This window comes from Aquila chrysaetos, chromosome 17 (genome assembly GCF_900496995.4).
Source record: "Aquila chrysaetos chrysaetos chromosome 17, bAquChr1.4, whole genome shotgun sequence".
NCBI lineage: Eukaryota > Metazoa > Chordata > Aves > Accipitriformes > Accipitridae > Aquila > Aquila chrysaetos.
In genome coordinates, this window is record NC_044020.1 from 26060060 (window position 1) to 26078001 (window position 17942).

At 42.4% G+C, this 17942-nt stretch overlaps 1 protein-coding gene and 1 long non-coding RNA gene across 3 annotated transcripts in view; one reads left to right on the top strand and one right to left on the bottom strand.

Moving 5' to 3' along the window:
* The first annotated feature begins 113 nt into the window (after positions 1-113).
* Positions 114-17942, top strand: part of CDPF1 (cysteine rich DPF motif domain containing 1) — a 26812-nt gene continuing 8983 nt past the window's right edge. The window contains exons 1-4 of one of the 2 annotated variants that reach the window (XM_030040875.2): positions 114-244; positions 507-743; positions 10983-11106; positions 13306-13417. In XM_030040875.2, coding sequence (XP_029896735.1) covers positions 10994-11106; positions 13306-13417 — 225 coding nt within the window. In that variant the 5' untranslated portion in view covers positions 114-244; positions 507-743; positions 10983-10993. The remainder of the gene's footprint in view (positions 245-506; positions 744-10982; positions 11107-13305; positions 13418-17942) is intronic. The other variant, XM_030040878.2, reaches the window with a different exon arrangement.
* On the bottom strand, positions 4591-7125 carry LOC115352536. The gene is made up of 2 exons (XR_005934204.1): positions 6839-7125; positions 4591-4879 (listed from the first exon to the last, which is right to left on the bottom strand). It is a non-coding gene; the product is annotated as an uncharacterized LOC115352536 (long non-coding RNA).

The window sequence follows — 17942 nt, forward strand, 5'->3', positions numbered from 1 at the left end:
GGAGGAGGAGGCGGCGGAGGAGGCGGAGGCGGGCGGGACGCCGCCGCGCAGGCGCACAGCGCCACCTGCCGCCGGCGCACGGCCCGGCGCGGCGCGGCGCGTCCGTCGGCGTCGCGGGGCGCTGGCCCTTTAAGGAGGGAGGAAGGGCGCCGGGCCCTGCCGCCGCAGCGGCGGGAAGCGGGAAGCGGCCTGGTGGCGGGCCGCTGACGGCCGCGGCGGCCCCGGGGGGTGCCGCGCAGTTCGGGTGGGTGGAAAGCCGGGGTTCCGCGCCGTGGCGGCCCGTGGGTGGCTGTGGCTGAAGCGGGCGGCGGCCTTTCCCGCCCTCCCCCCGGGGGAGGAGCAGGCGGGCCCTCAGTGTAGAGGCTGCGCGGGAAAGCCGAGCTCCGGGGGAACGGTGGCCGCTAGTAGTTAATATTATTCAAAATAAAAGGAGTGAATCTTTAAGCTCTCCTCAGCGGACCGCCTGCCCTGGGATGTCAAAACGGTTTTTCTTTTCTCCTGACCAGCCGGGATCCCTCTCTGGAAGCCGGTGTCCCTCCTGAGGACAGGACGCGCGCTGGCTCAACCGAAGGCGACGAGTCGACGAAGCCTGGCTGCAGAGGCGGGAGAGCAGAGTTCAGACCCCCGCTTTGCTGGGAGCGGGAAGGGTTTAACACCCGCAAAACCTGCGCTTCCCGCCTCCGGAGCGCCTTTTAAGTTATACTGAGTGGAGGGACCTTCCCCTTGAAACCGCAGAAGCAAAGGTGAGAAGAGTCCGGGTCACGACAGAGCGTGAGGGTGTTCTGCTGACCACAGGGGCTGCTTAACGGGAGACACTCATGATTCTGGATCTAGAGCCAAAGCTTGGTTCTGATTTTTTTTTTTTTTTTTTTTCCTGCGCAAGGGTTTTAGTGGAAAGTATATTCTTTGTTCAATTGAATGTAGCGGCCACAGATTGCTTTTTCTGAGGTACTTTGTGAGTTGAGATTGGAGCTACAGGATGCAGCCTCGAAGGGGACTGGGGAGAGGATTCCAGGGAAGCTCAGTGCTGTTTGAGGGGACTGCTTTTGGACGCACACAGAGAAGGAGCTTTAAGGAGTCTAGGGAACTTAAGGGAAACCCTTGTTTCCTGTCATATGTAGGTATTTCCAATATGAGGTTGCACTTGAACAAGGTGGTGGTGGGATCACAGCTTTGGACTCATAGAGCCATGGAAACAATCAAGAACTGAACTCCTCTTGAAAAATGAGGGGGAGGTAAGAAGTTTGCAAGATGTATGAGAGATGGGATACCAAAGTTTCTCTCTGAATCTGTTCTGAGAACCCAAATAAATATCTCTATCTCAGTGATGCTAGAAATGGCCTCTCTGCTTAAGGAGAGAGGTTGATCGTGTGGCTTTTCTTCACACTTAATCCAGGCTTGCTCACTGACCTATCAGTTGTCCCTAAGGCACTTGGGTGGTAGGAGTCTCTATAAACACTGCAAAATGCCATCAAAATAAAGCCAGTTGTGCCTTGGGCAATCTATCTCTTGAGCTGTCTTCCATGTCTAGGCTTCTGTGAGTCAAAGAATTGGATTTATGTACTAGCAGTTAGTTATACCAGTACTCATGTGTTTGTGCATTGGTTATGGTTTTTTCCAGTTAGGGTTGTTCCCCTTCTGTAATGTTATCAATATACCACCTTGAAGGGACCACTAGAAGTATATCAGTGCAAAGATACCACATGCTGATTAATTTCCCTTAATTGGTATAGTTTACAAGTTGTATTGGTATGAACCCCTTTTTGTCAGCATAACTAATTATAACATGAAAATGGTACACTACTTTAATTGTATCCTTACAATTGAAATGGTATGTTTTATATAAACAAAATTTAAGAACTCATGCTTCTGGATCCCATGCCAAAAAATGTTTTCCTCATGCCTTAATTTCCCACGTAAAGGGAGAAGCTTGCCAGGCAAAGTAGCAGTTACAATGAGAACATTACTTTATATCTTGTCTCACTTTTTGTCTTGCCTCAAATAGAGTCAAGATGTACATCTGTCATCTCTACAAATATGACAAGGTTATATCAAGAACAGGGGAGGATCCCCTGAAAGGTTTATTCTGCACAGATGCAGCATTCTGGGATTCCCTGGAGGTGTACTGACCAAAGAAGGTTTTTATTTGATGATAATGGTAGGAAAAGATTTGGATCCCGCTGTTAACCTGACTTGGCACGGAGATTTACTCCCCAGGCTTGTTGAGATGATAAACTTTCTAGCCTGTACGTTACCTTTGCACTGGCCTGTTTGCTAAAGTAGTGCTTTTACTGGCACAAAAATCAATAAACCAAAAAAGCTATAAAGAGCCCCAAAACTCCCAATAGATAAGCACAAACCTGAGAGTTGGAGTAAGAAAGAAATTAGTTATCTGTGTGACTGTAACAGTTTGGGGTTCTTTGTTTTTTTCTCTAGGCCAGGATAAAGCAAGAGAAGGTCAGTGAGTGTTTTGTTATGTTCCTTTTCTCAATGCCTGGTGAAAGCATTTTTCACCTGCCCTTTCTGTTTTTTTTTTTTACTGGCCAGCAAACACATGAGCAATGCTGCCTCCTATAAAGTCTCCTTCTGCCTACATGCAAAAAGGAAACATGCATTTAAATCTGTAACAAACATCACAGCGTTCTTAAGCCTTATCTATCTCTATAGCTATAGACAGTACTTTTAAAAAGTCTTAACGTAAACATACGGCATATAAAACTTGTATCAAGACCCCATCAATTCTGCTACTTAATTAGCTCCACTCTGCAGTCCACAATTTCCTCTTGGACCTCAGTGAAATCTTAGTCAGACCCATCTATGCTTGCTGAACAGACAGAGATCTGAAGCCAAAGGAAAGTTACTTACTTAAATATCTGTGATGCATTGAAGATGCTGCTAATTCTGACTGGATTTTGAGCTTCTTGGGCAAAAAGACAGAACTGCAAAGATTTTGCATGTCTGCCCTCCTAGCATATGACCCAGTAGGAGCAGTCCACAATGGTTATAGTGAATTCTAGGATCCACACATCTCCAGCCATGATTAAATTTGTCACATGTGAAAAACCCACCTTCTTCCTGTTTTACCCATGATAAATAGAGCAGTAAATTTGTCCAAAAGAACTTCTGGAAGGAAACAGCATAAGCACACACACTCTGGAGAACAGACTGTGCAGAGCATGAACAAAAGAAATGGCCTGTCTATGCTAAAACATGTCTCCAGCTGTCTAAGAACAAGTATCATTTCTCTGTCCTACAGAAAATTATGGAAGTGGTTCTTGTATATGTGCCTTGATACCTATTTGATGAAAGTATAAGGTGTTGAAAGAAGTAAGTGCAGCCTTAGTACCTGCATATTTTTTAGGCAAAGTAATCCAAGTACTGGTTGGGAAGCAAAGTCTTTCTGAGAGGAGCAAACAGACTAACCTGAAAATGTGCTAAAAATTCACAGTGTTTGTGCCTGGCTGAATTCACATTATTTCATATTGCTACGTGGCTAGAAAACAGAAATTTACCATATGGGTAAGTCAGGAAGTCTTGAAGCTGCTAGCACCTGACTGAAGGACTAATTTGCACTCTAAACTGTAATCAAAAGGGCAAAACCGAAATGACCTCTGTGTGAAAGTGTGAAACAAGGCACCTATTTGTAAATTCTTGTGACGGAACTCCCAGCAAGTGCCCTGGAAAAGAAAACTTTCTAAGGGTTGAGTGACAGTGGACTTCTTTGCTTTATCAGCCGTGCTGGAAATAACCTCTTTTTGGTGTTTTCTTGTGCTCACTGTTCACAATAGCTGGGATAACTTGAGGAACATGTCTTTCAGAGGAAATGGGCATGCCTGTAAGAAGGTGTATGGGGCTATGTGCATGAGAAAGTTATATCTATAGTTGGTACGGGTCTTTCTTTATTCTCAGGCTTTCTTGAAGCTGACGCTCTTTACCCCATACCCTCCACCCCTCCAGTAGTTTTGTATTTTCTTTTCTTTTTTGAAGGTTTTGCTTTACTTATTATGCAGTCTTCAACCTGAGCTCAGTCCTAACAAACTGAGAGCCTCAGTCACGCTTTACTGGAAAGAATTCTCTTCCCCAAGTATATTAATACTGAACATCTTGCTGGTCACAGGGGAAAGTAGGCACTGGCTGTCACAGCAAGGACATCGTAACATGCAACCCCACATAGTGGGGGCCGAGTATTTCCTTACACTACCGACTTTGCTTTCTGTAGGGAGATAAATCACTGGAGCTGTATTTCTTTCTTTAAGGATTATGTCAAGTTGCAGTGTCTTATTTCCCGAAACACTGTTAGCCTCTCCTCATGTATTTCCACAAAATCTTGGTGTTCCTATTTTTAGACTCTGTTGGAAAGTGTTGCACTAAGTTTAGATTGTGCTTAACCAAGCTGATACTTTCAATGGTAGACGTGTGGCTCCCCGTAACTTTTCTTAAAGGACAACTTAAAAGGAATCATCATCGCTTATATATTAATAGAGCCTTACTGACTTATTCTTCCCCCCTATGGATATTAGTCTAACAAAGCTATTAATAGGGAGCTACAATTTGGAAGGAAGACAAAATCAGTTCAGAGCAGGGGTAACCTATGGCCATAGCATGCTTATTTATTGCTGCTATACCAGAACAGAGATTTAGTGAAATCAGGTCTGGTTTTCCCCGTTTTGGCAAGGAATAACTGTAATCCAGAACTAATGTTCACTTCAGCAAACACTTCAGCGTTACCTCCTCTCCAGTAAGTCCCTGTAACTGTGCTGTGAGAAGAGCAACAAGCTTGCATTGCCTTCCTTTAATTTCTAGGTCATTTTACGTATAGAATGTTAGAATGGCATCGTGGATGGTGATGTGATAAGCTTTGTACTCTGCTTAGGAAAGCCTGTTGGAAGAGAAGGAGAAGAAAGAGCAATGAGGGGGATCGAGCAGAAAACCAGATATGAACATAGATACATTTTGGGGGAAGGAAAGGAAGAACTAATGACACTGTAGTTCTCCCTCCTCTGTCAGGTTGTTGTTCTGTTACACAGCAAAGACATCCACCATTGGCTGTGCCTCTGCAACCAGACATGGAGATGGCCTCTACTATGCATGCTTGGGCAGCTTGCTTTTACTTTCTTCTGTCATTCAGTCTTACTGTGTGATCCACTTAGCTGGGCTTTTACAACTGAGTCACTCTAAACAGCTGAGGTGCTGAAACAAGAATTCCCTGCAGCTAGTAAGTGATACTGCCAGTCACCGGGGCTGTACGGGTCCGATGTGTCCACTAGAGGACAGTGGTATACACCGGTTAATGCCTTCTTGCAGCATTCCTGTGTGAAGCTGTTAAATTTTCAACTAATTTGAGATTCTTCGTTATGAAATGCTGTCATATCCAGAGCTGGCTGCCTGCCATATTCAAGTAAGGATTACTTGGGTTAGATTTTATTTTTAAGTGTTGGTTTCTCAGCTTTGTTAAATCATGCATCTTATCAATAGATGCCTTTTTGAGGTTCATCTTGTGTTCATAAAGCCTTTTACCTAAGGAAGGATTTTGATTTGCTTGTCTGTATTTCTCTTTCTTCTGACACACCCTGTTCAAACATTCCCTACAACTGTTCAGAAAACATGCTCGCTCACATCTATGACCACCTAGGCTGTTTATCCTACTGTGACGGGGAATCCACATAAGCTGTCATTAAAAAGCAGGGCTTGGGGCCTGCTATATGACCCATAGCTAGAGAGAAGCCTGTGTGCTGCAGTGATCTCGGTTCCTTCAGAGCAGAGAGAGCATAGCAACACCAGCACAATCCCCCCAGCCTGAAGGGAGGAGTTGCTGCAACAAGTCAAGGTTTAATTCAATCAAGTGATCTTTGGGAGAGGTAATGCAGGTAAAAGTTCCAAATGACCATGCTTGGTGAAATTGCATTCCTGGGCTAATTTGTTATGCTGAACCCAAGGTAACCCACCTCAAAGGAAGAGCAGGGAGGCAGCCAACAGGTGACCTAAACATGCCTTCAGGGCAATAACATGAAGGAACTGGAGGGAGAGAGTTGTTCAGCTGGGGATTAACTAGCAAGTAAGAAGGTTCTGCTGTTTCATCTATTACCTGAGCAATTAGGCAACAGATAATTTTTCTGAAGGAGCTGAGTATATTCCTGGTGCTGTAATGTATTTAAATTTATATCACACTAAACACTGCAAAATAACTTGGCATTTACCAGGCTATGAACTCAGTGGCTCCCACCCTTCTATTAGAGAGCAGTCCTTCCCATAGAGAATCAAGCTGTGAATATTTTAATAGGTCATCCTCATCAACAGTGGATACTGCAGGAAAATCTTGGCAGGTAAAAGAAACAAGGTTTAATTGGAGAGGATTAAAGGCGTGTCAATGTTGGTTTTATCTGACACCCTTTCAAATCAAAGTCTACGTCTGTTCTAGGCAGTTTGTTTCTTACATAGTTTCTCTAGTTTATCAGTGACTCAGAAATACATGAGTCTCCTGTGGAGTATTAAGAGGGGCTTAACCTATGCATTGTAAAGACTTGTGCTAATGAGGTTTGAAGCAAAGAAAATCAGATTACTTATCTGTGCCACTACTTTGCCACTGACCCTGACAATTTAATGGTGATTTATTATTTCTGGCATGCCTTCCAGGCCTGTTAGCAGAATGCTCCGAGCAGAACTGCCCTGAAGTTTTTAGGAGTCCCCAGAGAACTGCACTGAGAGCCATTTCCCCACATCCATATCATGTATCAGTCACAGGCAGCATGGAGAAACACTCTTATAGCACTATCTAACCCGCGCCTTTCTTTTACTGCAATTATTTCCTTAGTATGGCATTCAAATCTGTGTGCTATACCTTTTGCCGTGACACGTGGGCCAACCTCACACACGTCCTGCAGCATTCTGGGCTTGACTTGGCAGGTTTCTGCTGAGTGTGCTAGTTCAGTGTTTGCTTCGTAATCAAGCATGTGTGGGTAGCCCTGTTCTTTTCAGAAGGGCTATGCATGTGCTTAAAGTAAGTATGTGTTTTAAGTACCTTGCGGCTTCCAGCCAAAATGGCAAACACTTGGGCAGAATTCAGTTCTAAACAAGCTGTTCTAAAAGACTGCTTCAGTACATACCAGCCAGCCAGATATTTGACATGTTACTGGGACATGGTGCTGCTTCAAAGCTTTTCAAGGAAAAGAGAAAAAGCCAGTGGTAGCACTGGGGATGATTTGAGTCACTTGAGGTCACAAATTTGCCTGTCATTATTATGAAGGGATTAGTGCCCTGGACTTTTATATCCTCAAGAGATTCTTCATCCTGTTGTTGGTATGCTAGAAAGAAATGAGTTCTCAGTCATGCTTCATATGTCTGCTTGGAGGGGAGGCAGACACCTTGTCATAGTTGTCATATCAGGCAGCTTGCTAAGATGGTGTACAGGGCTAAACCAATGAGCTTACTTTGTGATAAAACCACAGTCGAGACAGACATTGGTTTATCCCAGAATTGCTTCTGTGCATTTGCTATCTGACATAAAGATACAGTTCTTTTAATTGCATACGAGCTTTCCGGAAGTACAAGAAGCTTTGTGAGAGAGTGCATCTAGGACTCGTCTGCTTGGTGGTTTAGACTAAAGGTGTGAAGCACATGCATAAACTAAAAGCTTATAACATTTACCATTAACTTTCTTTCTTCAGAAGGAAAATGGCTTTACTTTGTTATATAGCAAACTTTAGTTCTCAGTGGGAGCATTCACTCTGAAATCTGTACGTTCCTTAACTTCACACCTTGAGTTAGTGACCTTAACTTTCCCAGGTGCTGCTATGTAGACAAGCTCTCAGGACAAATGATGTTCCCAGTGAAATAAAACTTGGTACAGCTGATATCAGTGACTTGTAAGCTGGGAGTAAAATGGAAGGCATCATAAATTCATCTGTGCCTTGCAGGGAGTATCATATGCTTTTCAACTGGCATAGCCAAAAACCTGTTTGTACATAGATATCATTCCTTCCCAGTGGTAGTCACTGAACAGATTCTGCTCTACATGCCAATGGTCTATAAGACAGCAGGTGTTTCTATATCTAACGTACTTCAGCTCTGAACCCAGGGCTGTTATTTTGACTTGGAATCAGGACACATTCATTCCAAAGTGTATGATCCTTACTGCCATAAATACTCTTTTTTGTTGTTGTTGTTCTTAGTGTTTTGCATTATTTTAAATAAAAGATCACCATGATGGTCTTCTCTATTTGATTCAAGTGACTTTCCATACTCTACCTCTGTGGGGTTAATTATTTCCCCTTTTTAAAAAGGATTGATTACAAAAAATTGCATATAATGTTCTGGACTGAATCTCATTCAGACAGGTGGGTGTCTTGGTATTGCTACTGACTACCTACAGAAAAGATAAATTTAGGTATGTTTGGGGGACTTATCTGGTAATCCTAAAATGCAGGGTTCAAAAAGCAGGCTTTTTAGTTGAGTTTGTATATAGTTTGAAGAATCCCAGTTGTAATAAACAGGGAGAAATAGGTAGCTTGTATATGCCTTATATCTAAGTGAAAAATCTGAAAGCACTTTAGTTAATTAAATTCTCTCAAGTGTCCCTGTGAGGTAGGGAAAATACATGATATCTAAGGGTTACATCACTTTTGAAAAAATGTAGTTGCCTAAGGTATTCACGAGTTGGATTTATTTATTAAACCAGTATGCAGCCCCATTTGTGTTACATCTGAAGAACTCCCTGTACTACTGAAATGCCAGGAATGGCAGTGGAAAGGCTGATGGTGAAGGAATGATGGGGTAAGGGAGATTATTCCCAAAATTAAGTTTCAGGATTTAACAGGTTAGGGCTTTCTGAACTGGGTGTCTGTTATGAAGCCTCTGTAACCTCTGAGGATCTTGGGGCTCCCTGTTCTTCTGGAACATTAGATGACAAGTCATCACAACTCTGCTTCACCTTGCCCCTAATTCACCTTAGCAGCATATGTCTCTAAGGATTCAGTTTCACCACATAGGGTGAGCAGAAATAGCAGCTTACTGTCATTGAAAGAGGGAAATACAGGTCCCTCATCTCAGCCCTCCCTTTCTCCTGGCTGTGCAGTTTTGCCTCTTACCTTGTACTACTGTTAGCAGTTGTTGGATTCCTCTGCAAGCCAATTTAGTTCCCTAAAACAAGAGAAAAAAGACATTGGAAGGCAAAAAAAAAAGGCTAGTTATTTTATTTGTTACTACATTAGTAACTAGTGTGATGCAGTAAGAGTGAAACCACAGACCAAGGTGTTTGATGTTGGATACCAGTTGCCCACTCTCTGTTTCGGGATGTTTCAGCTTACCTCTGGTCCTAACCTGTAGACTGCATGGCCATTAGTTGGGCATTCAGGTTGGAGTGTATTAGGTGTGCTTCTGGAGCGCACCTTTCAGTTTAGTTTCATCTGAAACTGTTGGGTTTGTGTGCTTTAAGACTGCTCCATGATGCAAACCAAGTGCGGTAAGCGGGGCCAGTCAGGCAATTTGTTCCCAAAGAAAACCCCTGAGCTGAGCTAAAACATAAATAGAGACATGGCCTTAGTGAACTGAATCAGCTCTGCCAGGGGAGGGTATGGCTGCAAAGCTAGAAGAGTGGGAATGACCTGCTGTCCTTTGGCAGGCTGTGTATCTGCTCAGCTGTGAGCACACACAACCTAACAGCTGAGATATTGCCCAAATCCAAGTTCTTAGTGCTCACCTCCCTAACCGCTTGATGCCAGCTCTACTTCACTTAAAAAAGCTGACAGGTTTGCAGCAGAAAACTGCATGCCATGAAAAGTGTGAGGGCTTTTAGCTAAAAGATTGAGTTTTCTTGCTAACTGCACAAGAAAATGCTGCAAGTGAGCAAAGATACTGAACTTGCAAACAAGCCATCACATTTCATTCATGGATGGGTACAATTTTGAGGCATGTATACGGTTAGCTGTGTTTGATCGGATCGTGTGTACATACCAAAATCAGTCCTAAAAGCATACTTGCCACACCATGCTTTTTGAAAAACTCAGGGTGTGACTCTCAACTGAAGTGGTATTATGAAGGGTAAGCTCCCAAATGTAAATCAATAGCCAAGATTTTAAACAAGTCATCTTGTAAGCACCAAAGCTGATGAAGCATGGCTTCCTATGTTTTGTATCTCATGACTGATGGCTACACCTTCGTAATGCGTGTCTGAAGTCTTTCAGACAGATGGACAGTAGCTTTCCTATGTGCAGATTCTCTGATTTATAGAAATATATGGGTATCTTCCATGAGGATAAAGCAGAGTCTCCCTGTTCAGCCTATTTTCATAAAAGTTATAGGACCCAAACTTTTTTAAAGGTACCTCTTCCTCTGTCCTGTGTGGCTCAAATGGGCCAACACTCTATCTAGGCACAGGGTGATTATGTCAGCCTCATTTCCATAGGAAGCCAGATAAGAACAGGGAGCCAGGGTTAAGCTTCCAAAACTCTATTCGAAGGTGAACCAGAAGCAAAGAAAAGGATGTAGTAAATCAGTGCAACACATACCTTTCTGGTACCTGCCTCCTGAGCGGGGTCCCAGACCCTTTCACGGCTCTGTTTGTAGTTTGTAGGAAGAGACAGGCATTGCAGAGCTGGATTGGGATTCTGCACAGCAGATAGGGAGGTGTTTCCTGGGAAGCACTTGGGGAGCATAGGCCTCGATTGAGGACAGGGTTTGCCATATCACAGCCATGTGCTTCATTACCTAAATTATTTTACGGATCAAGTTCCAAATTAATAGGTGAACTTTATAGTTAGGCTACCAGGCTGCAATTTCTAAACGTATCTAAGGAATTTGGAAATGTAACTGGGACATGGGAAACCAACTTGATTTGGGAGAAAAGATTTACTAATCAAGGTCTGCAGTGGTCAATTTTCCATTGGATTTTAGTTTGCATAGCCAGATATCCCACATCAGTTTAATCTTCTTGTGGGCATGTTCCCAGTATTGCATTTTGGAGCTGAAAGATTTTGTGTTTCTTGTAGGTAGCTTAAAGATGGATGCTGCCAAAGAAGTTCAGCCCACAGGAGAGTTCACATGTCAGCTATGTGGCTTAACAGCTCCATACACGTACTATGGGCAGAAGCCACCGAACACACGCTCTATTGTGTAAGTACAGTCTTTCATATTACGGACTTCATTTATGCTATGAGCATTAGAAGCCTTGTATTGTGGAACGACATGCACTGCATGAACCCAATAACATGCCATATTGCCTCTGAATATGAGGCTTGGTACTTAAAGTGACCTTCTTTTTCCAAAGGGGAGAAATGTTAAAAATTGTCAGCATTGATAGGAAAGACAAAAAAATCAACTTTCCAATCCTGCTTCAATACCATGCAAAGATTTCTATTTAACCTATTTCCTAACCCCACTATTTACCTATACCATTATTTTCTTACTAGAATACTGTTGACTGTCAGCCTAGCATTTCTGGGAATAGCCCTTTCCTCACAGCTGTGTCAGCTGGGCAACTTGTAAACACTGCATGAATTAAATACGTATGGTAAAAACAGTTCTTAAGAGCTGTTTGACATGACATGGAGTTTTGAACAGCAATGCTTTTTTGCATGAATTAGACAATTCTTTGGCAGATTGTATGCCATTGAAGTATGTGGAAATTTAGTACATATTTACATTTTGGTAGAGCAAAGCCTTTTTCATCTCCGTTAAGTAGGGATGGTTTGACCAGAAACTATGCAGTTACAACTTTGTCTGCAGACATTAAACTCCCCATAAAAGAAAGCACTTTTAGCTTTAAATCTGTAGCTCTGTTGAGGCCATCCTGGTCAATGAACCCATCAGGCAAACACGGTCAGGAACTTACTGAAACTGGAAGTCAGGCATGTACTCAGCATTTCACTCCACTAGGACTGCTCAGTTTCTTATAAAATGGAAACAGCTGTTGACCACCACACCTGCCTGGGCTGTTTTCCTTGGGCAGCTGTATTTTTATCATTCCAAATCCCATGGTGCTACTGGTTTTCCCTCTTCTACTCAGCAGAGCAATGGCCCACTTTTGATCAGGTCCATTCCTAAAGAGCCTGAATCGAAGCTGAACACGAACCTTAACTTTAGGTTATCCAAGCTCAGTGTTAACATCTCGGCTTTATTTGGATTGCTGACACTCAAAAAGCAAAACAATAATCCTGAAGCACAACACTTCTGTACGTGCATATAAGAAATAGCTTTACACACTATCTTTATTGGCTTGCTTTCTGGCCTACTCACATGTCCTAAATGCAGTGCTGCAGGAAACATATGCCAGACATGAAGGCTTGTACGGTGGCCAGGTCTCTACTCTGATGATGACTACATTAAGACTGTGAATCTTGCAAGGGAAACTTTGCAAAGGTAATCCAGTCTTTGTACACTAGCAGACTTGTTGACAAGGTGATCTGCCATGTTAAGATGCCTGATCTTTCCTAACAATGGAAGCCTTGAGCTATATCATTTTTTTGTTTGAGTGGAGAGGAAAAGGAAAAAGGAATACACTCATAGACACACACATATGTGTGTGTGTGTATGTAGACAAGGAGAAGGCAGTATGAGTTAAGAGAATACCTTTTAAATATATATTGTACTCCATATTACTACAGAATCCAAGTTTACGTCCAAGAATAAGCCAGCCTTGCAGGGTGCCCTGTGCAGACACCCAACTGACTTCTGTAATACTTTGCCTGGAGCTCCTTAGTCTTTCCCAAGCAGGTTGCCAAATTATTAATAAATGCACTCCCTTAATACCCTGGGGCAAACAGTACAGTCTGTGACATAAAGTAAGCATATTTCAGGTCACGGCAATGCTGTGGCAGTAGCTCCTGCTTTCAGGAGGTGGGAACCTTAGCTTTACAGCAGTGACATAACGAAGAGCAATAAAAACTTTTTATTTTATACTCACATGCACACAGCTTTGGAAGAGAACTTCTAATTAGAAGCTGTGCAACTGAAATGATAACTTGACAAGGTACTGAAGCTGGCCATGCTAAGGAGTGCCTGTCATAAAAATGGAAGATAAAAAAATACTTTAAGGTAGAGCACTCAGAAAAACCTAGTAAGAAAACATTGAGAGGATCACCCATTGCCGTAATTTTGGAAGATAGAAAGTGCAGTATAGGACTGAAGGCAGCCACAGTGTTGGTTTTGAAGAGGAAGGGAGCTGCATAGCTGCTACATTGCTTCATGTACAACACCAGGCCAAGCAAATCAAGTAGAAAGGGCTGATACCTTTTCAGCCTCTACAATTTCCCCACTTTGACTCCCCCCTACTGTGAAATCTACCCTTAAAAGCCTGAAATTATTCTCTTATAGGCTTTTGGAAGAAAGCTATGTCATGAAGGATCCTTTCACCCCTGACAAGGACAAATTCCTCATCCTTGGGTCTCACTGCAGTTTGTGTAGAAGATCAGTGTGCGTTGGTACAGTAAGTAACGAGCAAAACAAGCTTCTTGAATCATTTCTTTTTGTTCCAGTCCTGGTGACATGTTAGAGAAAGACCAAACAGCAAAAACCCAAACAGCCTATTTTTAAGGCAAGCTAATTGTATGTTCTCGTGGATTCCCCCAGATAAAGCTCTTTTTGTATTAAATGAAAATGATCAGCAACTTTAAGTGTTCTGTTTACAGATAAGCACAGCCCAGCCTCACAAACACAATGAGTGCTCTTTTCCACTTCCCTAGCACAAGGAAATGCAAGGGAGATCACATACCACTTCAAGACCTTTAAGGTTCAATAGATCCTACTATACCAGCAGTAGGTTTTTTTTTTTTCTGTAAAGGAAATATAAATGTCCATGGATTGTTAGGTTTGCATCCACAGCACAGGGCTGCCATCCTATTTGCAAAAGCTAATGTGGAAAGTGAGCAGGGAGGAGAGTGGTGCAATGCCATGATAGCTCTCTGAAAAAGAATGAATTTGAGTAGCAGCTGGTAGACAACCTTAAAACTATGAAATCTGAGTGCGGTCTAGAAAGGTGGCATAAAATTACAGTTGTTTTAATTCCTTCTACTCAGTGCAGAACTGGCCCCTTTGTTTGCTGTGAGTTCAAAGCAAAAATGAAGACAAGTTATTATGCAATTATCAGTGTCTGGAGGCTGTACTGTGCTGCTTTGAGGCAGTACAATGAATTGAGGAAACTTAGGTTCCACTCCTTTCCCTCAGCAAGCCAGTTCTGTGGTTGAAAGAGACTCGGGACTCATGCAGCAGTCAGGACTCATGCATGACTCAACCCATGGGGAGATATCACCTGATTGATTGTTTACATGGACAACAGCATGTATTTGTTACACCAGACACCATTGCCCTAATATCAGCCAGATCCTGGCCCTCTCTTTCAAAGTGGTTGTTTGCTATCCTAGAGTAACGTGCTTAAATCTAGAGTGCAGCTAATAGCATGAGCTATTAGCAAGAGCACACCTTGGTCTTAAGTGTCAGCTTTAGCAGTTTTCAAATTCAACCTTTTCAGCCCATTCTGTAATCGCAGTGGTTTGGGGCCAGCTCCAGTGACATGATCCTTACTGCAAGTAGCTAGTAGAGGGAGTTTTAAAACAAACAGACCTGCTAAAGACTTGGTGAAGATGCAGAATTTTTTTTCATGTTTGGTGACCAGCTCTAGTTCTGGTGGGACAAAGTAACACCTCTGACCTCCTCAGAGCATGAGGTGTGATAATCTGAGCAACTGAGACAGCTCATATGCCAATGCCAGACAGTTTCTGTGTGGGGACTTGAGGAAATTCTCTTGAGCAAAACAAAGCGTCAAATTACACTGACAAAATTTAGAGGGGTGGACAGACACAGCCAAAAGGAAAGTGGCACACTTGGACAAGTTTAGCTGCTATTCTGACTTGCAGGGAGTTAGGACCAAGGATGGATTTGGTCCACTGTCCTAAGAGGAGCGTGCAATAGCACCTTTCTCCTGATTAGGTTTGTTTCCTATTTCTGAAGTCTCTTCTGTCATTTAAATGAATGAAAATCACAAAAAGGTCAGACTAGGGCTTGCAACTGAGATTTTTTTTTTTTCCTTTCTGGAACTACCTGAGGACTATGTGGGAGTCAGATGAAGTGCCAGTGCTCTCTGGTTACATCTTTGATAGCTGGGCTCAAGTTTCCAGAGCAAAGTAGCTCAAGGCAGTTGTGTGGAGACAAAGCTCACATGTGAGCAAGATCTTCCTAGTGACAATGGCCCTGTCTTGGCTGGTAGTTGACTAACTCCCACACATAGCCAGAGGAAGAGGCAAGTGCAGCTAGTCAGATAGTTTGGACTTACTTATGAGCTTGATTCCTGCCCTGACATGTCAGGTTTATCCCTCCTTTTTAACAGCAGAGGATTAGCAACTCAGACACATTTTGGGCAAACTTGAGCACATTAAGCTATTTTCATTCCCAAATGAAGTGTCTTGAATTTATGAAGGATTCAACAGATATTTCCAAGTCTGGCAGTTACATCTGTCGGAAATACAGCATTTCAGCCTCTCGGTATCTTTCCACACAGTGTGCATTTCTGAATGAAGGTGGGTCTTTTTCTTTTAAAAGATTTATTAATTGTTTCAGTTTATCTAGGGCATGGCAATGTAAAGAGGATATTAGCAGTGAGCTAATAGAAGTCTCTTCTAATCTTTTTGACATTCCTGCCTATTGTGGAAATATGTCAATCATTTACTTCTTGTTATCTGAGTCTTCAAGATTCCCCTGATGGTATCACTCAAAGCAAAACCTTGATTGTAAATAATTAGAATAAATTTCTTACCAAACTGGCCAGGCCAGATAGTGAATCACACATATGACTATGGTTTCAAAATGTATTTAGCAATACAGCTTAGGTAACATTGAAAGAGATCTGCAGAAATGATAATTAGTACTTTAAACACCCACACCACAAAGTAGGTAAACACATACTATTCCTCTTTCATGTAGGGAAAATTAAAAATCCAGAGGAGTAAAAACTTATCCAAGGCAGCAGAGAGCCGAAGTTAGGATAATATCTCTGTGGATTGGTTTTGGTTCGGGCTTGTGCCTGACCGAAATAGATCAACTCAGGCCTGCACTGACTGTTTCCATAATGTTACAACATAAGAATTGAAGCTGAAGAAAATCATGCTTTCTTGGGCCCCTTTGGCAGTGAAGCTAGACCAATTCACTGTGAAGTTTTCAGTGACTTCAGTACTTTCATATTTATGTTAATTGAAAATAGTACTAGACTAACCTGTAGCAAAATTAAGACTTTTCTGACCTTCGATTTGGCAAAGGAATGGGATTTAATTTGCTAGCTTTTGTATCTAAGGAGACTTAGATACAGATCAGATTTTAAGCTTTCATGAGACAACCCATGCTAGCTGAAGTGTCGTTCTTTTCAGTTGCTGTGCCAATAAGAGTCAGGACTTAGCAACCGTTTTGTATAATGCTCGTAAACTCACTTCAAACATGCTCTTAAGTTGCACTCAGTTAATTTACTCCAGTCAGCTTGCAGCGTATATCACCCTACTGAACCAACCTTTAGTACAGTGTATTGGTAAGTGCCATTATTTCTGTTCCAACTGGAAATAATTCTAATTATTATCTGTAATATCTTAAAACATATCAAAACCCCACAAAAAGGAAGATAATAAAAATGCTTTTTAGGAAGGTTGAGTGCCCTTCTTCCTGTTTCCCTTTCAGAAAAGGCAAAAGGAAATTATATAATCTGACCATATTAGTCATTTAAAACTGTTATTTCTTTTTTATTGCAACACTTACTAAACATAGGAAAAGAAAAGAGGTGGTTTTTGGAGAAGAAAGGAGGAAAGGAAGCAAGTTTCATCCCTTACTACTCACCTCAGTAGAAGGTGACTAAACACTGACCTTGGATGTGATTGTGGGTATTAAGTGATAAACGTAGTACTACAGCTACTTTCCACTCAACTTCCAGTCACGCGCGGCCAATCCTGGACATGGTTAGGCAGAACCTTTCCTTTACATAGTTTCCTTTACAAGTGTGATAAAGATACCATCCCTGTACATATTACTTTCAGACATGATCCGTGTCAAAATAAAAATAAACTCTGGCAGCATACTTTGGCCGCTCAGTTTTGCCTGAATTGGACTATTAAGTTTGAAATTGAAATGGCCTCCTCCTGCCTTCGTCACAGAAGGGGTGAAACATATTAAAGAATTATCCAGTTAAACACAGAACCCTATCAGGATAATGGTCAAAGAAGGGCTTGACTATACGAAATAAGTGTAATTTGTAGAGCTTTAAAACGACAACTAGGCTGAATAATCCCATGACAGGGAGGAGGACTAAGGGTACATGGAAATGGAAACAGTGCCCAGATGTGCAATGGTTCATATCCATGATTTGCCTAAGTCCCACTGGCCAAAATCAGCAAAAGTTGGCTACTCATTTCAGCTAAAAGAATGCAAGTTGAGCACCTGTATATATGTGTGAGGAGCTACGTCTTAACGTCAGAGTTCCCCATCTGCAAAACAGGGGGAAAAGCCTCTCCCCTCCTTTGCCGTTGCCCAGTGGTGCAGTGTCCATCACTGTGGAGGCGTGAACTTAACCTGGGTGCGGGGGGAGCTGTGTGCCGTTTTGCAATACAAACAAGAATAGCAGGGCCAACTTAAACTCTAATCTTCCCTTTTTAATTGGCAGCTTAAAGTATTAAGGATACCAAGAGACAAAAAACAATAGGCTCTGGAGGTTGTGCAACTGAAATCCAGTTTCAGGGCTTTTCAGATACCAAGGCCTCACACTAGCTCTGACTATGGAGGTGCCTGGCAGTTAGTGCAGAAAAGGACAATAGATGAAGAGAAGCTGTTCCTCAGGCTTGAAAGTCGCACAGAAGTAGGCCGATTGTGATTTTGATATAATCATCTGCTGAATCTACTGCTGAAGTCCAGATAGGGACATGGGAAACAAAAGCAAGAACAGAAACACATAAATATCCAAGCCAACCCCCAGAGAAAGGCCA